The sequence below is a fragment of the Falco biarmicus genome, chromosome 15 (genome assembly GCF_023638135.1).
Source record: "Falco biarmicus isolate bFalBia1 chromosome 15, bFalBia1.pri, whole genome shotgun sequence".
Classification (NCBI taxonomy): Eukaryota; Metazoa; Chordata; class Aves; order Falconiformes; family Falconidae; genus Falco; species Falco biarmicus.
The window spans coordinates 2,840,577-2,864,212 of record NC_079302.1 but is presented as its reverse complement, the minus strand read 5'-3'; the positions used below and the strand labels follow the sequence as shown (position 1 = coordinate 2,864,212).

At 55.2% G+C, this 23,636-nt stretch overlaps 1 protein-coding gene across 1 annotated transcript; it reads left to right on the top strand.

The window, feature by feature from the left end:
* Positions 1-2,725: 2,725 nt before the first annotated feature.
* ZNF469 (zinc finger protein 469) lies at positions 2,726-23,191 on the top strand. The gene is made up of 2 exons (XM_056361046.1): positions 2,726-3,011; positions 7,417-23,191. Exon 2 carries the CDS (start codon positions 7,604-7,606, stop codon positions 20,390-20,392), a length of 12,789 nt encoding a protein of 4,262 aa, XP_056217021.1. The 5' UTR covers positions 2,726-3,011; positions 7,417-7,603; the 3' UTR covers positions 20,393-23,191.
* Positions 23,192-23,636: the final 445 nt, after the last annotated feature.

Genomic DNA, 23,636 nt, shown 5'->3' with positions numbered 1-23,636 from the left:
GGTCCTGCCATGTCGGGGACCCCAGGGTTCCTGTGGTCCCCTCCTGCCTGCTCTTTGTCATCCGGAGCCATCGTTTTCATTAGGCAGCTGCTCTGTACCTCGCTGCCCCACATGCCTTTTATCTGCGTTTTGTTAAATGATCTCAAATATGTGATATGATAAAGACAAACAAACACCCGTTCAATTTAGTTCACCCTAATGCCAGACTCTACTTTTACCGAAGTAATTAAGATTAATGCAGTTGATAATTTAGGAAGTATTCTTAAATGTACCCTTCTGGCAGCATCTAACATGTAATTTTACCTTAGAAGATTTATCGGAGCACTTAGGTAACAGATAGTTCCTTAGCAAACAGGAGCATTTAGAAGGAAAATGAAAGATTAATATTTCTTAAATAAATGTCAAAATAAGTCATTCTTTATTACAGCCCTACAAAGATGTTGCTGTCAGGCCCAGCCCCAATGCTGATTCCTGGGGGAGATTAAACCCGCCGCAGTCTCGGGGGCTCGGCAAGCGGGAGGGGAGGAGGTCTCAGATGTCTAATGCCTCTGGATTTTTAGGGAAGCAGCAGCTTTGAAGGGCTTTGCTCACCCATGCCAAAACACACTAGAGCCAGGCCAGCCCCTTGCTCTGGGGGGACTTTGGGAGCTGACCCTGACCTCACCAGCAGCCCCGGCGCTGTGGCGGGGGCAGGAGTATGCAGGTCCCAGCTCTGCCATCGCTCCCTCCTTGAGGATGTGTGGCCCCAGCCCGGATTTCCCTGGGGTAGCTCCAACCTGGCAGCTCCTGGCCCCGCACATCCCAGCTGCCTTTCCTGCTTCGTGATGGGTGAGAAGAAGCTGAGCTAAACCTTGGGAGAGGCTCACCGCTCTCCATCACCGGGCATCTTATTTCCTTTGGAAAAGACTCGGATGCTGATGGCCGTGGCTGGGGATGGGACAGGAGCGGGTGTCTGTAGCTGATTGACACCCAGCTCCCGCAACCGCCCAGCCAGGGAATTAGGGGGTTTGCTTTGCCAGGTCACCCTGATCCATCCGTGCCGTTTCACACAGAAATTAGATTGGGGTGACCTCCAGCCAGGGCTGAGCTGTATCTCATGTCTTCTCTCCCCTCCACCCCAGCCACCTCCTCTGTGCCGTGTCCTGTGGGGCATCCCCTCTGCCACATGCAGCCTCCTCTCGCAGCACCTTGGGGTTGGGTGGCATAAAAATTCGGGAGGGACCCCAGGCACAGCACCGAGATGGCAGCTTGCAACACCCCCACATCTCGTGGGGTGCCCAGGGAGCTGCTGGGCTCGGCCGTGCCCACCTGGGGACCTGCCCTCCTCCACTATTCCGCATTATAAGCCGAGGAAGGATTAGGACTGTTTGCAAAATCTGGATCCTGAGTGAAAGCTGGATTATCACCAGCTTGGAAATTCAAAGCTGTTCAGATCCAGAAAATCAATTTTGGACCGTTATGAGCAAGAAACAAACTTTCTGAATAACTTTCCAACGTCTCTTTGGGCCAGAAAAATCTGCTGGAAACAACGCTTTGCCCTGACCCAGCCAGACCAGACCATCCAGGACTGTGTGTGTCTGTGTCTGTCTGTGTGTCTGTGTGTGTGTCTGTGTGTGGGTGTCGGGGTGTGTGTGGGGGTGTGTGTGTGGGTGTGCGTGTGCGTGTGCGTGTGTGCGTGCGCTTGCACACCCCCAGCACCTTTCCCAGCCCCTCTTACAAGGTCCTTTTCAAGCTGTTGGCACCAGGGATCAGCTCTTTCTCATTGCGGTTCCTGCCCAAGTGATGCTCCAGCCTCTACCCATCCTTTCTCAGAAAGAGCCTCTGTCCATCCCCAAACCTGCCCCTTTGGTCCTGAGCGGTGCCCGGGCACAGAGCCAGCCTCAGTCCCCAGCCCCAGCCTCCCTCCCTGGGGACAGGCAGGAGCCAGGGCTGGCAAGGGAGGTGTGACATCCCTCCCAGTGAGATGCTCCCACCCACTGCATCATGCCCGGGCAGGAACCAGACCCCTCATCCTGCTTTTCTCTTGATTTGACCGGGAAATGGGTTAATGTCAGAGCAGGGTTTGATGTGTCTGGATATGACCCACACGCTCTTGGGGAGCAGCAAACATGGGTTAACTCCAGGCTGGACCTGGGGCTGGCAGGGAGGTAACAGCAATCCCTTAAAATCCCCTCTCTTTTCCCAAACTTGGGAAAAAACAGCTTTTTCCCAACTCGCTCCCAAGGTGTAATGTAAGCAAGTGCGGTTTCAGGAGCATGGCCTGATCCAGCGCGGTACAGGATGGAGACCGCCGGGAGGTGGGCTGCTCCTCCGCTGCCTGCCTGCTTGTGCCTCGACAGGCATCGCAGGGACCGGCACGTCATCACCCAGCTGGGGGGGCACCGAGGGTCAGGGCTGGCATGGGCGGCACCTGGGCTCATGCTGGGTGCAGGGTGCAGGATGAGGCCTGGCTGGCAGCAGGCTGGCGGCTGCCCTGCCATGGTGCTCAGCACCTGCCGGAGGCTGGCCAGTACCCTGAGCGTGCCCAGGGCTGTGGCTTTGGCTGTCCTCAGTCTCCCCTTCCTCCTCCTCCTCCTCCCACCGATGAGGCTGTTTCCTGCCTCTTGGGCCATATCCTGACCGCGGTTGCAATGAGCCCCTGCAAAGCATGGGGTCTGCAGGACTCAGCAGCTGGGATGCAGGGGATGGAGCTGGGATGCAGGAGAGGGGGAGGCAGGACCCCATCTCCATCCATGCCCCGGTTTCCTCACTCCCACAGCACCCTATGACCACACACCTGGCCAAAGCCACCCACCCAGGGGGACCCAGCTGGGGGTGGCCATGACAGAGCATTTTGGGGTGGAAACCCCTCCTTTTGGCAGCTGAGCGCTCCCCATGTGCCGCAGTGCTGGCAGCCAAGCCAAACAGAGATTCCTGACATATTTTTCTCTTTCCTTTGCAGCCAAGAAATTCATATTTCATGGGAGGTGAAAGTGAGTCCCGGCAGTAGCTGAGCGGCGGAGGGTGCCAAGGTATGGGCCAGCTGACAGCACAGGGTCGGATGCTATTTTTGGGAGCCAGACACTCTCCTCCTCATCCCAGACAAGCTCAGGGGATGCCCCTGACCCCCCCAAGCCCCAGCTGCAGGGATGCTCGGGGACCTCCCCGGCTGCTTTCCTGGCCCCGCAGCAACCCAGCCATGAGAGACAAAGTGTAAAGAGGCCATGGGTTTTGAGAAGGGGCCGGTTTGCAAGGGGAAGGGATTTTTCACAGCCCCAACCAGAGCCACGCTGGGTAAGATCAACCCACCTGGGTAGGATTTAAATCCTTTAGGCAGTGGTTAAACACCCCTTTTTGGGGAAAAAAACCCAAAGCATGTTTAGAGGCATCCCCGTGTCTCATAGAGCCAGTAAAAGCCCATAGAGCCAGGGAGTTTCTTTGTGGGACCCCCACATGCCCCCCCCCCCCCCATCTCCTGCCAGCCGTAGCGAAAGGTGTTTGCCTGGCTGGTGCCATGCAACCAGCATATTGATTTTTTTTCCTTCCACCCACTCCCGTGCCCGTCGCTGAGCTGCTGTTGCGAGCCCGCAGTGCGTCCAGCCGCGATACCCACCCAGATAACAGCAGCCCCATCATGGGATGGTTTTTCATTCACCTTGCAGCGGCAGCCTGTGAGCCTACCCATGCTGAACCCCAGCTGGAGCCACAGCCCCGAGACCCCCAACCCAACCAGAGCCCCTTATAATAAGCCAGCCCTGCACATCTCCCAGCCCCATCCGGGCTTCGCTAGACAGGGCACTGTACATACAAACAGCAAGAACAGTCCCTGCCTTGCTAATCTCAATAGACGATACAAAGAGCAGATAGGCGAGGGGAAGCATTATCGCGCCTGATTTACAGATGGAGGGCTGAGTCACCGTGATTAACTGACTTACCCAAGGTCATGCAAGGGAGAGGCCGAGCCGAGCGCTGAACCCGGCTCTGCCGAGTGCCCCAGCAAGGCTATCCTCCGCTCCCCACCGAAGGGAAGGAGTTCTGCCTTCTGCCTGGAGTGATGCTCCGCTGAGCCCAGGCAGGGCTGAGCCTGTCGCTCCGTGAGCAGTGCTGCCGTCTCAACCCTATCTTCCTCCTTTGCTTCAGCAGCTGGTGGGGTTTTCTTGTTGGGTGGTGTGGGTTTTTTGCTGTTCACACGACCATTTTCTCCCCTCACTGCTGTTTCCACCAGAGCAGGGTTTTGCTCTGGGGAGACGTTTCACCTGCTGCTGCCCTGCCCACAGTGGGGACGTTGTGGTCCCCTCGGTCTTCATGGTGTGGACCCCATACAGGGTCCTGGCTGAGGTGCATCAGCATCCCGCTAGTGGGATTCAGGGCTCTTCTCTCTTGGGAAGGAGATGATCTCAGGGCTGGGGGTGATGCGGTCCCTCGGGACATGTGTGCTGGGACAGCCCTGCAGGAATAACTGCTGAGGAGCTCAGGGAGCACAGGCAGCCCCAGGGGACCCTCGGCTCGGCTCCTCGGGCACAACCAGCTCTCAAGGCATGAAAAGCTGAACCACTTGGCTCGGGGTGCCAGAAAGCTGGGGTGGTGAATCACAACCCGTCTGGCACGTTGGGGCTCCCGGCAGGATGGGACCTGCCCCGCAGAGCAGCAGACTGCGCTCTGCCTCGCCTGCCAGGCTCCTGCCGTCACTGCTCAGCTTGTCCCTGTGTCCCTGAGCCACAGCAGGAGGCTGTAGCTGGCCCCATGTGAGCCCTGGTGTGGGAGGATGCTCCAGGGATGAGGAAAGGGCTGAACACCCAACAGGGCACACAGTTGCAGGTGGGGATCACTCTCCCTGTGGCCAGCAGCCTGGTAATAAATATCACGTGCTTCTTTTTTTAAAGCATAATCTTCCTTTGCCCCTGTCTCATCCCTTTCCACCTCCTCTTTCAGGAGCTGAAACATTAAAACCCAAGAAGCGGTACCAGAGGTAACCCAAAGAGGAGCTGGTCCCGTGGTCAGACTAAGGAGCGGGCTGAGAGCCTGTAAAAAAAAAAAAAGATTCAATAGTCCCTATTTTCATTTTATTTTGGGTTTCCCATTCTGCAAGGGGTGGGCTATGTCTGGGCTGGGTCCGTAAACCCTCTGGTGATGGATGCAGGCAGCTGCCTGAGGAATATCACTTTAAATCAACACACCCAGCCCTCCTTATCGAACGCCCGATCGGGAGCAGCAGGGGCTGAGCCTCACAAGAGGCCCCAGATTTCCTCCCCGTGCTGCTCCCAGGGCTTCGGAGCCATCAGGGCCCGATTCTGGGTGTGCAGATGGTGATGGACCATGGCCGCAGCCAGCGGGAGGGACCCCAACGCAGGGACAGGGACCCCCAAGCCCCAGCATGGAGACAAACCTCAGGGTTTTGGGGAACAAAACCCTAATTTACACCTTGCCCTCATTCCCATGTACTGTCTATCATTCACAGGGAATAAATTCATGCCCACCTCCTGCCCAGGCTCTGCCACCAGCACCAGGCATTCCAGCATGGCACATAGATCCCCTGCATCAGCAGGATGGTCCTGTGTGCCACCGGCTCTGTGTTCCCCATCTCCAGCACTCTGCCAGCGCAGGGAGCTTCAGTGTTTGTTTCCCCTGGCACTCGCACTAATGCACCAGCAATCCCCAGCCCTCACCATGCAAATCCTGCAGCTTTACGGATACACAAACGAGCCTTTCCTTACAAAAAAAAAAAAAAAAAAATTAAAAAAGGCTCCTTTATGTGGCTGAAAGAGCACTGACTGTGATAATGTAGCGAGCGCTGGCCTTGAGTATTTTATCTTGGCAAGGAGCCTTTGCAAATTTAAACAGCAGCAAACAGGCTTTGCAGTTGTGGCTGGAAGAGGCATAAGTGGTGCATTGTTTTGCAAGCAAAACCCTTGCATGCCAAAGGGCCGTGTGTGAGCTTTGGCCGGCACGCGGGGAGCGAGCACGATAGGGTCCGGCCGTATCAGCCCAGGATTCATTTCACTTAGCGGGGTGTGAAATTGTGGAGGAATTCAAGCCTGGCAGCTCAAACCAGAGAGGGGACCCCAGGGAGCGCCCCCCGCAGCATTGCCTGCCCCTCCCTGCAAAGTCTTGCAGCATCTTTGCAGAAGGAGTGGTGGGGATGCACCCACTGCTATCTCGATATATACGCGTGCCTCTGCTATCTCGATATATACGCGATAATATTATTAATGCATATGCACTGTACAGCATCGCAGAGCACTAGGTGCGCACCCCAGCTTCTGTGCGCATGCAAAGCATCAGCTCTGAATGGAGAGATGAGCCGTGCACGCTGCAGAGACCCTGGAAAGATGCAGGTCACTCCCCTTTTCTTGCAGAAATTCTCATTTTCTGCTCAGATCGCTGCTGGGCAGGGATGGTGAGGCTGTGCAGTGTGAGGTGGTCCCCAAATGGGGCTGGGGAGCTGCTAGAATTACTCCCAGGATTAGACTAATATGCTGAATTTCACACTGCTTTGCAGCCAGGTCACCCCCCTTCCCAGATCCCAGCAGTATCATGCCTTTGCCCCCTGCAGCAGACAGTAAGGAAGCATTTCTAGTGAGGGAGGAAAAAGAAACCCTTTCTGTTTCCAACAGACTTTTTTAAAGAGACTCTTTAAAACAGAGGTTTACTCTTTTTTTAATATAGCCTGTGTCTGGGGCTAAAATCCTGGTGGTACCTTTTAAAAGGCTGCGCTTGACTTGTGCTTCATGTCTAATGCCCTGAGGTCCCTGAGCTGTAAAATCAACTGGTAAATTCAGGACTCAGTTTTTACGGTTTTACCTACTTAACGGTGCCTAAAATTGCGGGGGTAGTTTGGGGGGGGGGGCTGGGGATGTTGAAGTTAAGGCAGAGGCAGCAGAAGCTCAAGTCCTTTCCCTGGGGAAAGGGCTTGCATTTCAGAGCAGTGGCTTGGTCGAAGGGATGCGGTGTGGGGGGAGTTGTGGTAGAGCAAAAGCCTGTTGCTGCACAGCCTGACCTCAGCACCCCTCTGGCCGCGGGAGCTGGGACATGGGACCATAGGGACACAGGGACATGGGGACAGGGAGCCGTTCCCAGCCTGGCCCGACAGCCCTTCCCGCTAATCCGTAGGTGGAGCTCTTCTGTCATCTTTTTCTGCTTATGTTGCGAAGAAGTAACCCAGAAATAGCTTCCCCGGAGGAAAAAAGTGCCTCCCTCAGCAGCTTTTGCCAAAGGTGCAATGCTCCGAGCATCCTTTGAAGAGCCAAAAGCTGGAGGGCTTCACCCCGAAGCTGCTGGGGTGGGGGCGGGGGGGGTTGTATGTGTGTCACACTGCCCGTTGCTCCATCCCCCTCCTCACTGCAGCGCCAAGAAAAGGGGCCAAACTCTATCCCCCTCCCTCCGCTGTCCCCCTCCCCAGCTGACGGCCGCCCTTTCTCTCCCTTTTCCCCTCTGCAGGTCTGAAACGATGCGGCAGAGCCCCACCGGCGCTTGGGACCCCGCGCCGCCCCGGCCCCGGGGAGCCGCTGCCCCTCTCGCCGCCCAGGTGCCCACCAGAGGAGGACCATGCCCGTGACGGAGGGACGGCAGCTCGCAGCAGGACGGGAAACCGGGGCTTTCTAGCCTTTCCCTCCCCCTCGGTATCATGACTGGAGAGACCCAGCATGTTTACACCATTGGGGATACTGAGGCCAGCCCCAAAGACCCCGACAAGGACTTTGGCTTTGAAGGTTGCGGGGAGAAGGATGGGAGGGTGCTCGGCGGGGAGGGCACGTCCCCCTTCCCCGGCCCCAAGGACAAGGAGCCCCACAGCCAGCGGGAAGCCGTGATCCGGCCACAGCAAGCAGGGAAGATCGACTTCAAATCCCTCCACTGCAAACCCAAGTTCGGCAATGAGAGCACCTGGGGAGAGGTCAAGGGCAGCCCCCAGTCCCCCCCAGGAAAGGGTCGAGCCCGCGAACGCGGCCGGCGCTCGGGGAAGGGGGAGCGGGGCCACCACCAGCTCTACCGGCTCAGCATCACCGGCGCCCGGCCGAACCCCACCATTGGCATCGCCTACCCCCAGCAGAAGGTGACCCCCCCAAAGAAGCCAGAGGCAAACTGCAGCCCTGTGGCTGGCAGCTACCGCTTCCACGTGCCCAGCATCCCCCAGCGCGAGGCTGAGCTCCGGCAAGAAGACCTTGGCTTCAGCCGCTGCTTCCCTGATGCTGCTGCTGGCCGTACCTCCGCCAACTATACCTCACAGCCCACCCCCTCCCACGGCCCCAGAGGGCAGCCCCCCGCTGCCAGCATCCCCCTCAAGAGCCCTGGCACCAACGGGCAGCTACATTATTTAGAGTTTCAGGCGAACAGGACTGACTCCTGGCCTTCCCCGGAGAAGAGCTTTGCCGGTGCTAGCTACGGGATCTCGGTGCAGAAGCCCAGCTCTTTCCCTGAGGGTGGCAAAGCCAGCGCCCACGGTCTGGGGGCTTTGCCTTGCCAGTACCCCTTCCAGCTGCTGCATGATGCGGGGAAGGAGCCGTACCGCAGCGATGCGGGGAGCCAGGAGTACCTGGACGTTGGGCTTGCCACCGGCCAGCTGGCTCACGGCACCTTCGCCTTCCACTCGTCCTCCAGAGAGTGGCAAGAGGAGGCACTGAGCAGCAGCTCCTACGAGAGCGTGTCCCCCGAGGGCAGGCTGTATGGCTTGCCCCCTCCACCACCACCGCCGCCGTTTCTGCACCCGCTGCCGCCGCCAGCCCCGCACCACGGCCCTCTGCCGTGCTGCAAGGGCAGGAGCGAGCATCCCGCTGACCCCAATGGTGCTCTCTCGTCATCTGGTGCTATCGACCAAAACCCAAGCACTTTCCAAGAAAACCAAGCTGTTTTTCTGTCTAGTTTACACTCGTCTAGTATGCCAAAGCCAGTCGGTAAGAGGCAAGCCTCAGCGAAAGACAGTGTCCCCAGCCCGCAGCTGCTGGCCCAGAGCAGCCCTCTGAGAAGGAACATGCCACCAAACTCTCTCTCCCAAGTGCACTTTCAGAGCAAAGCCTATTGCAGTTCTCCCGCGGGCAGTGCCAGCACAGGATCCGTGCCTTTCGAGACAAGCATTCCCACTACGGCACCCACCCACCCCAGGCTTGTGCAAGCTTGGGAAGGTGCCGCTAAGGCGTTTTCTCCCATGGACCAGAATTCAGCACCTTATTCAAACCCTGTTGGAAACCAGTTCTCATTCGAGTGCCAGTCTGGCCCCGAGCAGAGGCAGCACAGGCAGAAAAATGCCAGGATACCTTGGCAGCAAGTACACCTTACTTCTGCAATGCCGGGTCAAAACAGGCTAGAGCTGTCAAGACAGATCACCAGCCAGAAGCTCCCCTTCCCGCTGGGCACGTCAGAGTGGCAGGGGAGCACAAAAGCCCCAAAAGGGCCCCCTGTAAGTAACTCTCCAGGGTATCACGGCAAAAAGCTCTTGTCGGGAGAGAGCCTTGGGGTCCAGAGGGGAGACCCCAACTCAACGGGCGCTTTCTCTTTTGAGAGTGGGAAGGAGCCGGGGTCTCCTGCCTGTGACTCAAGAAGCAAAACCCTCTTCTACAGCATGGGTCAAGTAGGTCCTCCTCCTCCTCCCTCAAGGAGCTCGTCAGGCTCAGCGCTGGTCCTGCCTCCATCGGCCTTGGTAGCTGCCTCCCCTTGTGAGTCCCCGCTGCCATCCCCTGTCCCGAACCCCACCTGCGGCAGCACTTGCTCATCGCTCTCCCCCATGTCCAGCAGCCCGCTCAACCCCAGCTTCGAAGACAGCCAGATGTCCGGAGCGCTGACCCCCTCTCCCTTCTTCCAGCACCCCTGCCATCCCAAGGACAGCAACAAAACCTTCCACCCCTCTGACATCCTGAGCAACAGCTCACTTCATTACCACCCCACAGACTCCATCAAGTCCTTCCACTTCCCTCCTGATGCCCTGAAAGATGACAACCTCCTGAAATGCACCCCGGCGAGCCCATTCCACAAACCTGGCGTGGAGGTGGCCAAAGGATGCTCGGATGGGCTGGACGGGGAGCAGCCTCCACCACCATACTCTTCCCATCACTTACTGGCCAGCTCCCTCAGCAGCGCCAGCCTGGACCAGCTGGACGTGCTCCTGACCTGCAAGCAGTGCGACCAGAACTACAGCAACCTCTCCTCCTTCCTGCAGCACCGCCAGTTCTGCGCCTCCCATCCCACTCTACAGGGAGAGGGCAAGGATGCTCCCCGGGCAGCCGAGGGGCGGAAGACACTCCCCCCAGAGCCCCCCAAACCCCCCAGCCTGGGGCTCTCTCCAGACCACCAGGCGCATTTGTTGGCATTAAACAAGAGCGATGACTTCTTGCTGGATGGGGAAAGCAAAAGCGAGGGCAAGGAAGATGCTCTGAAGGGCGGTCTCTTCAATGGCCTCACCACCAGCTCCCTGCCGCTCACTGCCTCGGACCTGGACATCGATGATGCCAAGCTGGACAGCTTGATCACCGAAGCTCTCAACGGCATGGGATACCAGTCAGATAACCCAGAGATAGACAGCAGCTTCATAGATGTGTTTGCTGATGAGGAGCTGACGGGGATGAAGGCAGCCGGTGGTGGGATGTCCCACAAGGCGAAGGAAGCCCTGGCCTCGGAGAGCAAATCAAAGCAGGAAACAGCAGAAGAGAAGGCAGTGGGCCAGCCCAAGGCTGGCCATTTTTATGAAGATGGCCACCCGGGTGCGGAGCAGGCAAAGAGAGGGGCAGGAAAGCAGCACCTTCACAAGCGGAGGGCAGCGCAGAGGTTGGCAGCCCAGGAGCCAGATCCCGGGGCAGCAGGAGCAGAGAGGACAGCCAGGCTGCGGGCGGGCAGGAAGAATAGCGTCCCAGCGTCCACCACCTCCTCCAAGTCCACCTCCAGCCAAAAGCATCCTAGGAAGTTCAGCCAGGAGCCTCCGGTGAAGGGTGAGGTGGGACCAGGCATTGCCACCAAGAGCTCCAAGCCACCCCGGTTCTCCATGAAGGACATGAAGAAGCGGAAGCCCCGAAGTGGCACGTGGAGCAAGGAGCTCATTCACAAGATCGTACAGCAGAAGAACAAGCTGCACAAACTGCAAGCGAAGAGCAGCAAGCAGGCACAGTGCCCCCAGGTCACCGAGAGGCTGATGCCAGCTGCCAAGGAGGGCAAGTTTCAGGAGTACGACTATGTCTCCGACTCGGATGACGATAGGGCAGAGCGCAGCAAGCTCCGGGGGAGGAAGAAGCGTGGCACGGGATTCATCGGGAGGACCAAATGCAACTTCAGTAAGAAACGCCCAGGAAGAAGTGAGAGAGTCAAAGAGAAAGACCCAGCCTGGAGCTACAGCCGGAAAAGGGACAGTCAGAAAAGGGATACACTGGAGCATGGGGGGGTCCCGAGCCAGGAGGATGCCACGAAAGAGGATTGTGCTTCCAGAGTCCGAAGACGAAGCAGCCAGTCATCTACTGGCAGCAACCACAGCAGTAGCATGCCCAACGAGATGGGCACCAGCCCACCCCACACTGATGGCGCCGGCTCGGGCAGCGAGAAGGGAGGCACGCAGAGGAGGAGGCGGTTGGGCAGCCCGGCACATGCACCAAGGACTCCACTCAGCCTTCCCGAAGACAGGAGTCCAAAAAAGAGCCAGAAGAGCAAAGAGGACTTTCCCAGGGGGAGCAGGCGGTTTGGCTCAGCCAGACCTTTGCTAGCAGGCTCCAGGACATGTCCGAGTACTGAACGAGATGTTGCTGTGATGGACTGTGGAAAGGAGGAACTGTTACCGCAGCCCCAGGAAAGGCAGCTGCCCAGCACGGCCGCCCCGGGCAGGAGCCCCGCTGGGGTCTCCTGTAAGGAGGGGGTAGAAGAGCCCAAAGAAGCAGCAGATCACATGGGGGAGGCAGGAGAACCCACCTTGGAGTCTCAGGACTCACCCAAGCTCACCATGGTCAACCAGAGGCATCAGTTTTCCCCCTTCACGAGCGACGGGCTGAAGTACCATGCAGAAGAGCTAATTCCTACATCCCACGGCGATAACGAAGCTAGTCCTGGCAGCGTGAGTGCCGCCTATGCGGAAGCGGGCATCAAATACTTGAAGGCACACGGGCTGTGTGACGGTCGGAAGGACTACCCCACACCGGTTGCCCCGTACAGGGGGGATGCAGTGGGGATGATGCTCACTGCCAAGGCACCAGATACATATGTCAGCAGTGACAACTCCTTTTTCGATCCCAAAGGCCCCCCCAGTCACTACAATGACAACCTTTTCTCAAAGCCCCCAGCCTTGGGCTCCTCACACATGGATGACATGTACTTATGCCGGGATGACATCAATGCCAGCTCCTTCGAGCAGAAGCATGCCAGCATCTCCCCGTACGCTGCAGAAACGCCGCAGGGCAAGGTCTCCTCCCCTCTCAGCTTTGATTCCTCTTCAATATTTGGAGAGCTTCCTGTCACCGAGTTTGATCCACCACTGTACGAGACTGTTTCTGCGAGCAAGGATGGTTATGTGACAACATTCACCTGTCCTGGCAATCCCCCCAGCAAGCCACTGCCATTTGAGCAACCGTATCCACCGTTCATGCCGGAGAAAGACTGGTCCCTCATGGAGGAGGTGGCTCCAATGCTGCCAGAAGACATGACTCAGTTCCAGAGCCTTTCAGTGGAGAAGCCACTAGCCAAGAAATTCCCTGAGGAAGGACCTGTCCCTACCAGCCAACTTTCCCTGCCACTACCAGACAGGATAACAGATTATAACGTGACTTTTATGAACAACATATCAGATGATGAGCTGGAGATCAAGCGATTAGTCACAGAGCTGGAAAATCAACTGCAAACCAGCAAGCTGGATAATGAGGCATCCGTTGCCCTTCAGAAACCCGAGCAAGACGTTGCTGCCCATCTGCAAGGACAGGCGGCTGAGCAGTTCCCACCACTGCCAGTCGAGCAAGAGACAGGCCATGAGAAAGGACTGTTTTTGGCAGATGAGCTGGGCAGTTCAAGCCTCTGCATTGGGGAGAGGCTGGGAGGTGAGAAGCCAGCCATTGCGAGCACCCGTGGGGACTATGAGAGACCCAGGGAGCCCTGGCCATGCCCGGTGGAGCTGGGGTCGCTGGAGGCAGGGATATGCACGCCGGCCCCGCTCGCTGCAAACCGTTTCTGCTCCAAGGACAACAGTGAGCAGCTCCGAGGAGCCATGGCCACCAAGGAAAGTGACCCCGGAAAGATGGAAAATGGGTCTTCCTCCAAAAGTCTGCCTGGCTCACGCACACCAGACCAAACAGAGGCTCCCGTCTACACAGAGCCCATGACAAAAAGCCCTCCCGCTGTCACCAACTCCGTGTTCCCCAAGATCCTGGAGGCAGCAGAAGTGACCAAAGATCCCCTGCCATCCCTGCCACACCAGTGCAGTGCCGAGAGCTTCCCTGTGCCGGGGAAAGCAGATGAAAGCTTCACTGGTGCTGCAGAGCTGGAGAAGTTTGATGCCCATCTTCCAAACTGTAAACCTGAATTTGGGTTTCAGCAGGGTCCCACTCCGGGCTTGGATCTCACCTTTTCGCCTCACATCAAAGAGGTCCCAGATACAGAAGAAAGACCCTTAAGCAGGCCCGAGTCACCCAAAATGGCAAAAAGTGCCGAGGACTTCAAAGGGGATGGTGATGGGTCTGCGTTGACAGAAGAAACGGAGGAGAGGAAGAGCCCCACCACCTATCCAGCCCCTGGAGCCAGTGACAAAGCCAGCAAGCAGAAAGTGCTCCTGTTCGATATGCTGAGTCTGCCCAAGGAGAGCGACTGCAGCTCCCAGAAGGTGTTGGCACCCCAGGAGACAGCTGCCAACCCTCTGCAGCAGCTGCAGCTCTTCGTTGCCCGAACAGTAAAGAGCAACGAAGAGGAGCTGTTGATGCCGTGCTTCCCCATGCTGCTTGCCCCCAGCCACCCCTCTGCCACCACCTGCATCCAGCCGGAGCAGAAAGAGGAGAGTGGTGGTGCCATGGAGGGGGAAAGTCGGACATACTGCCCTGACCAAGGAGAGGGGGATGTCCTCATTGGAGGCAACATGGAAAACACCGCTGCCCCAGCAGAAGAGGCCGTGCTTTTCTCTGGTGGATGTGAGCAGCTGGAGTCATTCAGTGCAGTCGGCTCTTACCATGCAAAACAATCCACGCTCGTGAAGCCAGAGCTGCAAAATAATGTAACGGAGCTGCAGCACTTAGCAAATGAACACGCGGAACTGAATGACATTAATATCCGTGCAGATGGTGTTTCCCAAGAGCGTAATGACCTCTTGCCACTCGAAAACATAGAGGTGACCCCACTGCCAGGGCAAGGAAAGAAAGCCTATCAGCTCATGGAAGAGCCAGAGCAAGATAAAACCAAAGCAACCTTGGCATTTAAAAAACATGAGCAATCGCATTTAAGCCATAGTTTGCTCGAGGAAGAAACACTGGGCAGTGCAGCAGCAGAGAGGCTGGAAAGGATTCAGGTGGGGCAGGGAGCACAGCCCCGGCGCAGTGCTCCCGCAAGTCCCACCAGCTCCCCCAGGCCCTCCAAGGAGGATCCCCACCAGGACCACCACTTGGTGCAGGAGACAAAAGCCAGCACAATCATTGCAAAGGTTCCCAGAGAAGGAAATGGCAAGAAGTCCCTCAATGGCTGTCATTACACAGGCGAATCTCCAGCCAACCTGCCCTTGCCAGCCAATTTTTCTCACCCTAAATGTTTGCAAAGCGGTGGGGCTGAGGGAGGAGAGGTCCCCAGCTTTGGCACTCAGCTCTCAGGTCAGAAGAAATATGGTGTGTCCCTGCTTAATGCATCAAGTTCATTCACCATGAAGAGGTGTCCTCCTGAGGCCAACAGCCATCGTGTCCATCACCCCTCCGTGAGCCCGGTAGAGCAAGGGACATGGAAAAGGGCACCCACCTTTCCTCCCTTACTGCATCACTGTGGGGCCGTGGCAATGGAGACGGTCGAGGATGGTCACCATCACCTCCCCGACGGTAACTATGGATCACCTGAAAGAGAAGGGACAGCAAGACCCTGTGCTCTGCTGCACACTGATCGTCTGGTGGGCTCTGCCTTGGAGATGGATGGTGCCCAGCAACCACACGGGAAGGGCTGCTCTCTTCCCTGCTCAACACCTTTTGACCAGAAGGGTGTTGGGAAAGAGGTACCCGAAAGCACCGGCGCTGGGCTGTCAAGTTCTCATTTTAAAGAAAACCAAGTGTGCACTATCACAGATACAGTCATCAACTCCATTCCTCCAGAAACCCAAAATTACCCAGCCCAGACCACAACGGGTCTTCTGCCGATCAGAGAAAGAGAGGTGAACCTGAACCAAGAGAACAGGCTTGAAAGCTGCTCTGAGGATGGAAATGTGCATCAAAGTGAACCAGAGGCTTTGTGCAATGGTTCTGCTGTTCAGCAGGTGCCAGCTAGTGTCAACAGAGGTCTTACAGGGACTGAAGATCTTGGTCCTGATGACTTAAATGGTCACAAGTTTTCAGAGGCAGCAGAGGTGGGACCTGATCTTTCCAAAACCACAGAGAATGTAGGAAAGAGTTTAAAAGGGGAGAAGCCCAAAAGCAATAGGGCTGGAGAAGCTGAGAGTTGTGTGTTAAACAGTATGGGCCAAGGAGAGGGCAACACGCCTGACAGTACTCCAAACCCTTCCCAAACTGAACTTCACAATGAAAAGAAGCCAAATGGGCTCCCGGTGACCTGTGACATTTGTTCAGCTACTTTTCGGTCCAAACCTGGCCTGACCAGGCACAAAGCTGTCAAGCACCAGGTGAAGAGCAGTGGCGTACCACAGCCCAGCAAGACTCCCAGGTCTGCTTTGATTCCTACAGACAAGACATCAAAAGCAGCCCAAAAGGTGCCCACAAGGAGCCTGAAGACATCAGTCAAAGACAAAACCTGCAGCTCACAGATGCTGACCCCCAACATTGAACACGTCTCCCAGAAAATATGCCCAGAACTGGAGAAAGAGCCCAGCACGCAGATGCAAGAAGTGGTCAGCAGAGTGCTCAGTGACCTCAGTGTGATCTCCTTCGAGATGTCCCAGGAGTTGCACCACACACGTGTTCTCCAGAGGGAGATGAAGGCAAAGGGACCGCGCTTGGAGACAAGGGGAGCAGGCAAGGCAGCAGCTGGGAAGCTGGACACAGGACAGCAAGCCAGGAAGGGAGAAAAGGGCAGAAGGAGCCAAAGCAAAGGTCCCGGAGAGGTGAACAGCAATTCTGAAAAGAAGCTAAACAGAAAAGCGAGACGAAGGAAAGCAAAGGTGTTTCCCAGCAGAACTGAGCCCGATGGTCCATGTGAGCTGGAGAAGAGCACAGGTCCTCCCCCTGCTGTCCTCAGCTCTGGTCTGCCCAGGATCGCAGAGGGCTTGCATGAGCCAGGTGGTTGCATCTCCACAGAGGAGCAAAATAGGTCCAACTCAACCCAGCACTCTCAAAAAGCTAAACAGTCCTCTTGTGCAGCTGAACTTGCAGAGGATCTGGGTGACAGGATGGTGTCTTCAAAGGAGATGGTCAGCAAGGGGTCAGGGTCAGTGGCGAGCACAGTCGCCTGTCCTGGGGAGGTGGAAGATCCAAACAGAGTGGAAGACACACAGGATTGCAAACAGTGGGTTAGCGGGTTTGTGAAGCAAGTGGCAAAGGGATTGGGCAAGGTAGGCAAAGAGCAGCATTGTGGTACTGATGGCGCAGAGGAGGTGGATGCTGAGACAGGAGACAGTCCAGGGGCAGGCAGTGGTTCTGGGAACGGGAGTGATGCCCCGCAGGGTCCTACGGCTCCTGCCGAAGGCGGTCTGCCGCTGGAGACATGTCATTCAGCAGCCACTCAAAATGTTCCTGGGCAAGGCACTCTGCAGACCACGGCAGGGACCAGCCCTCCTCCTGCAGAGCCAAAGCAATGGGTGAAGGCAGACATGCCACCAGGCAGAGAGCATTGCATGGAGAGCACGGCCGTCTCAGACTTCCAGAGCTTGTTTGATGATGACTCCACATTCTCCCAGCTGTTCCCCCGGGACGACCAGTTTGTCCGGAGAAAGTGCACACGGGTGTATGGGAAGCGCAGCAAGAAACCCAAGCCCATCACTGAGGTAAACCTCCAGCCAGCGGGTGCTGTCGACCTCTTCACGATCCGATTAGCTTCTGACCTCGGTGAAAACAGCTCCTTCTGTGTCACCAAGGACCCCTGCGAATACGAAACCATCTCTGTTGACGATGCCTTAATGCTCAACATGTGTCACGGCAGCAAGGCAAAGAGCGGAGATGCCGCTCCCAGTGGATCTAGAAGCATTGCGCTGAGATCGGGCTGCGAGATTGACCAAGGGAAGGAGGACATTGACCTGGAAGACAACATGCTAACCTTCCTGTGCCAAAGCAGCCAGGTGGACAACATCCCCAGCTTGAACATCTGGGGGAGTCTGGAGAAGGAGGGAGAAAGCCTCTCTGCTGAGGACATGTTTGAGCCTCTGATGGACCTTGAGGATGAGCACTCACTCAGAGAAGCAAGCTCTGAGCCCCCTGAGCTGGCGGAGGAGCCCTACGATGGCAAGGCTAATGAAGACTCAGACTCTCCTGAGTTTCATACCATCGACATCGAGATGCTGAATGCAAAGCTGAAAATGAGAGACGTGTGCTTCTTCAGCCCTTGTGAAGACCTTCCTGGCCAGGAGGAGGACAATGCTGTGAGCTATAAGCCGAAGCCGGGCCAGCACAGCAAGCACAGAAGTAAGCTAGAAGATGGGAAACTGGGGAAAAACCGCAGTGAGCTAACCATCAAGACCAAAGACAAGCAGTACAAATGCAAAGTCTGCTTCCAGTGGTTCCTGACATTGGGGGAGCTGGACTTCCACAAGCTCTCCCATAACCCTTCCCCTCCACCTACCTGCTACATGTGTGTCCAGCGCAAATTCAGCTCCCGGGAGCAGCTGAGGGACCACCTGAAGGAGAAGCACGCCAAAAACAAAGCAGGTCTGTGGGCTTGCGGGATGTGCCTAAAGGAGATCTCTGATGTCTGGATGTACAACGAGCATCTCCGGGAGCACGCCACCCAGTTCGCTCGCAAGGGGCAAGCGCAGAAGTCCGTGATGGGCCTGCCAGCCTGCTTTGGTGAGGACAATGCTGCTGTCACCCACTTCCTCAACACCATCATGTATCGGAAGCCCAGCAGGTCCTCCCGGCACGCCAACCCTAGCAGCAAGCATGTGTTTAGCAGAGAGAACAAGAGCCCCAAGGAGCTGCCTCTCGAGCAGGAGGCCAAGGCAATGAAAGACCCCTTGGAAAGCAACGTCAAGGTGAAGCCACCTGCACCCAGCTCCTCTAAAGCATCCACCAGTCCGTCTCCAGAGCACAAAGCGAAAAGCGAAGGCACCCCGAAATCTGTCCCCATGCACCCAGACTGCAAGGACCCTTCCAGGGACTGTCATCACTGTGGCAAACAGTTTCCCAAACCCTTCAAGCTCCAGCGGCACTTAGTCGTGCACAGTTTACAGAAGATTTACTTGTGCCACAAGTGTCCCATGTTCTACCAGGAAACAAAGGAGCTGCGAAACCACCTCAGCCAGGAGCATGGCATAGTGGAGGAGCAGGAGATCAAGCACACCACCCTGTATGCCTGCGAGCTCTGTGCAGATGTCATGCACGTTATCAAGAAGTCCTTCATCTGCAGCATGTGCAACTACACCTTCTCCAAGAAAGAGCAGTACGACCGGCACATGGAGAAGCACCTGGCAGGAAGCAACAAGACTTTCAAATTCAGAGGGGTCATGAGGCCTGGCATTGCCTCTAGGGAGAGCAGGGAGAAGGTGAAAGAGGACGGCTCTCTCCGGGAGGGCATGCCACCGAGCAAGAAGAGGAAGGTTGTTCACCACAGCAGCTCGCTCCCATGCAGCTCGCCGGTCCACCTGGACCACACTAGTGACCTTCAGCTAGCAGAGGCTGCAAGCCCCAGCCTGCAGGCTCCCACCGCCTCCTTCCCTGCAACTCCCAGTGACCCGGGAGCACCCCAACCCCCTGTGAAAACAGAAGACTTGGTGGGTGACTTCTCCGACCTCCTGGCAGAGATGGAGAAATCCCAGTTTGATGCCCTGCCTCCGCCACCCTGCCTCTCCCTGTCGTTGCCACAGGCTGCGGCGAGCAGCCCAGAGCTTGGCCATATCGCTGCCCTGTCTATCGAAGAGCTGGAGAAAGGAGCATTTGATGGGAAACCACTTCCTTTCTTGGACTCGCCTGAGTTTACCATTGACCTTGCTGGGTTGGCTTGTAACCAGGCCACAGACCAAAAACTCTCTCCTCCACACCTGACTGAGAAACGTGGCTACACCGACGCCCATAAAAGAGCAATCGTAGGCAACAAAGATGAATATATAGTGGGTGTCCTGGAAAATCCCAGTGCAGCCAGCGATGCCGTGAATGGGATCCCATTTCTCCAGCTTGCCAAGAAGGTCTCAGAGCTTCCTTCCCCACAGGCAGAGGTTCCATCAGCCAAGGAGACCCATAGATGGGGCAGCCCCAATGCCAGCGATGCCTCTTCTTGTGAAGGTGCCTCTAAGGCCGCATCTCCAGAAGCTGCACACCACCCCCTGCCCCTGAAGGACAGGACGGCATCGCCCACCCTGAACGGGGCTGCCAAAGATTCGGTCCCACAGAAGAAGACCGCAGGTGGCCAGCCCAGCAGTGAGGCTGCCCCTGGCATGGGCAGCCCTGATGGCAGTGCAGAGGAGGCTCAGCAACCCATCTCGGGGAGGGAGAAAGCCGTGCCTGAGGCCAAGGACAGTAGCACTGACACCAAGGAGCAAGGTGGCAACCCAAGCAAATCCACTGGCCACCAGCCCCAAGGCGAGGCGTCCAGCAACACCATGAGACACAGCCACGTGGAGCCGAGCAAAGCCGCCGGCAAGTTTCACCCTAAGAGGAGGAAAGAGCACAAGTCCTTGAGCCACCGGGGCAGCTCCGGCTCCCGGGAGAACATGGAGGGAGATGGGAAAAAGAAAAAAGCCCGGACCCCATGCCCGGCAAGGAGTGAGAGCACCAGCGACCTCAAAGGCGCCGGCTGGAGCAACGCCGAAGCTTCTGCCCTCTCCCCTGGGAGGAGGGAGGCACACTGCAACAAACTGGTACCCAAGCCCAAAACAGGCTCCCAGCTGAAGAAGATGGTCCTGGACACTTACAATCAGAAGAAGGGGGAGCTCCATCATGCCAACGGGGACATGAAACGCAGAAAGGCCATTCTGGGGAAGAGCCTCCACCAAGTGTTGGCCAAGGGGCCGGTGCCGTCCCCGCACGGCTCCTTGCACAGCCCGCGTGCTGCCCGCGGTGCCAAGCCGGCCGGCTCATCCAGCTACCGCACCGCCGAGTCCCAGAACAACCTGCTAAGCCAACTCTTTGGGCAAAAATTAACTAGCTTTAAAATTCCTTTAAGAAGAGATACTTCAGAATAATTTATGGAAGTGACTTATGGTGATCCTCAGCTGCTTTCATGGGGTTTGCAAGGGAAAAATTATCAAAGCATTAAATTCGTTTGTGTAGCATGATTTCTCTGTCTAGCTTAAATGAACTTGCACTGCAGCCTCTGTGAAATAGTTTGCTTTGTGTCTACTAATCTACTTTAATTCACCTGATTTATCATGCAAATGCTAGAACTTTGATGTTGCTGATGATTTTCATGAACTGAAATTGTAATCGCTTTGGGCAGACTGAATCGTCGAGAGCAATTGCTTTATTGCAGAAGTGCTGAGGTTATAAGGATACTTGCAAATCTCAGACCCTTTTGAGTCTGTGTCTGTGTTATCTTTGTACAAAGTACTTGAAGAGATGAACTTCATTCCGTAGACGTCTTATTCATAAGGTGCAGTACACTGTAGAAAGCAAATTTTTTTTTTGAAGATTTTGCACAAATAATCCCGTACAATTCATTTAATTGGGAGCTGGCCTAAGAGATGATACAATTAGGGGAGAAAAAAAAATTAAATTAAGAATCAAGTGTCCTATATTTTGACAGCCATCCCTATGAATTTGTTTCTACATCGTCAAGAGAATAACGAACCAGCTCTGGGGCTGCTGGGGCTGCCCGAGCCCTTCAGAGGATGCTGCCGCTCTGTGACCACTGTGGACGATGTAACCAGAGGAGAGCCGCCACCGCGAGCAAACTGCACCTTGACACTTGTGACAAACTCTGATATTTTGGGTGGGGTGGGGTGGGGGTGTGTGCGTGCGTGTGTTTTCTTTTTGTTTGTGAGGGGAATTTTTGCGCAACGACAAAACTGTGCCAACTTACCGCACCAAACCGGTACTGTCCGAGTGCCCTCAACAGTATCACTTCTAAACTATCTTACTGTATTGAGTTAGTGGCTATATAGGTATCCGCTTTTTACTATGCAGTTACTGGTGCTATTCTTCTTTTGTAATGTGAATACAGACTTCCTTGATTGAAAAATAAAAGGGAACCGTTAGGAAGTAGCCGTTACCTGTAAAAGAAAACAAAGCAGGAAAAAAAATTTTAAAAAATCCAACTTTAGAGGAAAAAAATCCTGTATGCTGGTACTCCATAGTGACAAAAAGGTTACGTCACATTAAACAAGCGCGTTATACAACCGAACTTTTGAATCCGGAAAGAAATCTCAGGTGCAAACAAGGACATGGAGGATAATTAAAATACTATTGAAATACTCCCAAGTCAAGGAGGTGAAGTAATGCACTGATGTGATATGAACAGTCAGAGTACTTTGCGTCTGTCCTGCAATTATTTTTTGTTTTGTTTTAGATTTAAAAGGAAAAAAAAGAGGCTTTATTCTGTTAATATGTATCTTTACAATTCTTTGTATTGTATAAAAATATTGTAGGTAATTTACCTTGGGTGCAATGTGTTCTGTCAAAAGTTTTTATTTTGATATTTTGTCAGAGAAGCAGAGAGAGCAGGAAACGCCGTTTTATGATGTTGTATGTGTGCTTTTAAAGTGCCTCTTTAATATTGTTAAATAAAGTATGAGATGAAAATATGGGGTGGTACTGTAAAATCATACATGATTAATCTTTTCAAATATATTCCAATATTTTCACAGAAATTCCCTGTCTGCGTGATGTTTGTGGGATGTTCCTCCCTGGTTTTGTCCCATACCCCCACGGTCCCCTCCTCCCACGCACATCTCTGACCGAATGATGATGTTTCTGATTGACAGCTGGATGCTCGGATGCTCTGTGCGCCATCGTGGTGTCCTGTGGACAGTGGCTGTGGGAGAACGTTGGTGGGGCTGCTGTCACCTTTCAGTCATTTGCAAAGCCGTGGAGCTTCTCAATGGTGAAGGTGATTGTGCATCTCCTCTTCCTCCCTGCATCCTGGCCAAGTCCTACTCATGGCTTGAGTGTCTTGTCCTGGGGGAAAAAAAAATCCAACGTGATGGTGATGGCCCAGTTTGGTCATCATCAGTTGGTGACAGCGATGGGGCGGTTTGCTCATCACCAATTGGTGGTGGTGATGGCCAAGTTTAGTCATCATCAATTTGTCCTCAAGCTGACCTCTGCCAGCACAGTGCTGAGGTCTGAAGGTAGAAGGCTGACACAAAGCTGGGCATATTATATTCTTTAATTACTGTTGCAATCATAATATTTAAATGCTGTCAATGAGAGATAGCTCCTAACCGCAGGCTAGAATCCTTGCCACTTGGGGCTTGTAACTAAAACTGCAGGATTAATTTGATTAATTGATAGAATTATTTTCCAAACTACTCTTTTGTTTATGGAGGCTTAAAATGCTTGCCGCCTGCACCCTCCTGGTGTGTTGCAGAGTGGAGATAAAGTGGCTGAAAATAATTAGTATGGCTTAATTTAGGGAAAAAAATAACCTCAAAAGAATTTTGCAGAAAATTTAAGGCAGCACATTTTACTTTGTTTTGGCAGGAAATATTATGGAGCTGGAAATGGGACTTTTATGTTTTCCCTCTACTATATTTCACCAGGGCAGCAAGCCGACGGGGCAGAGGAGTATTTCATGCCTGGTGGTTACTGTAGCGCTCCCACACCTCCAGCTTCATAAGCCAGGCACCTGGAAATGAGCCACAGGTTTGCTGCAAAGGATGGGACCCATCCCCGGGGCCCTGGGCAGGGTGGGGGGGCACCGTCCTAAATCAGCACCCACCACTTTGCAGCACGGGCCACGAGTGGTGCTCGCCTTGGGTACCACTCCTGGTTGAACACTGCTCCCCGGGGAGATGCTACCATTGTCCCTGCAGCTCTGAAGGCTGAAATATTTAATTCTTCTCTTTCCCTTCTAAATGAGGGGGGGGGGGTGTGTCCCCCATCCTCTCCCCCCTGCTTTCACCCACATCCCCCTCCCGCAGTCTCAGCACCAGCTGGGTGGGTGACCCCCCCATCCATCAGCTCCCCTCAGCTCCCTAAAGCCCCTGGGTTTGCTGAGTCCCGCATTAATCCGGCAGTGCTTGTCACTTGGAAGATTGCAGGTCCCCGTCAACGTAATTCCAGCAAGGAAGGCAAAGCTGGGCAGCTTCTCCCAGCTGCAGATTAACTCGCTGCTTGGGGGGTGCTGGTGGCACAGGGGGGCACCCATTGGACCCAGCATGCCCAGGGGTCCCAGGGCTGCACCCCACTGGGAAGCACGGGTGGGCTGCACCATCCGCAGCCCCAGTCCACACCCTCGGCGGATAGGAATGATCCTGTAGCTGACCCCAG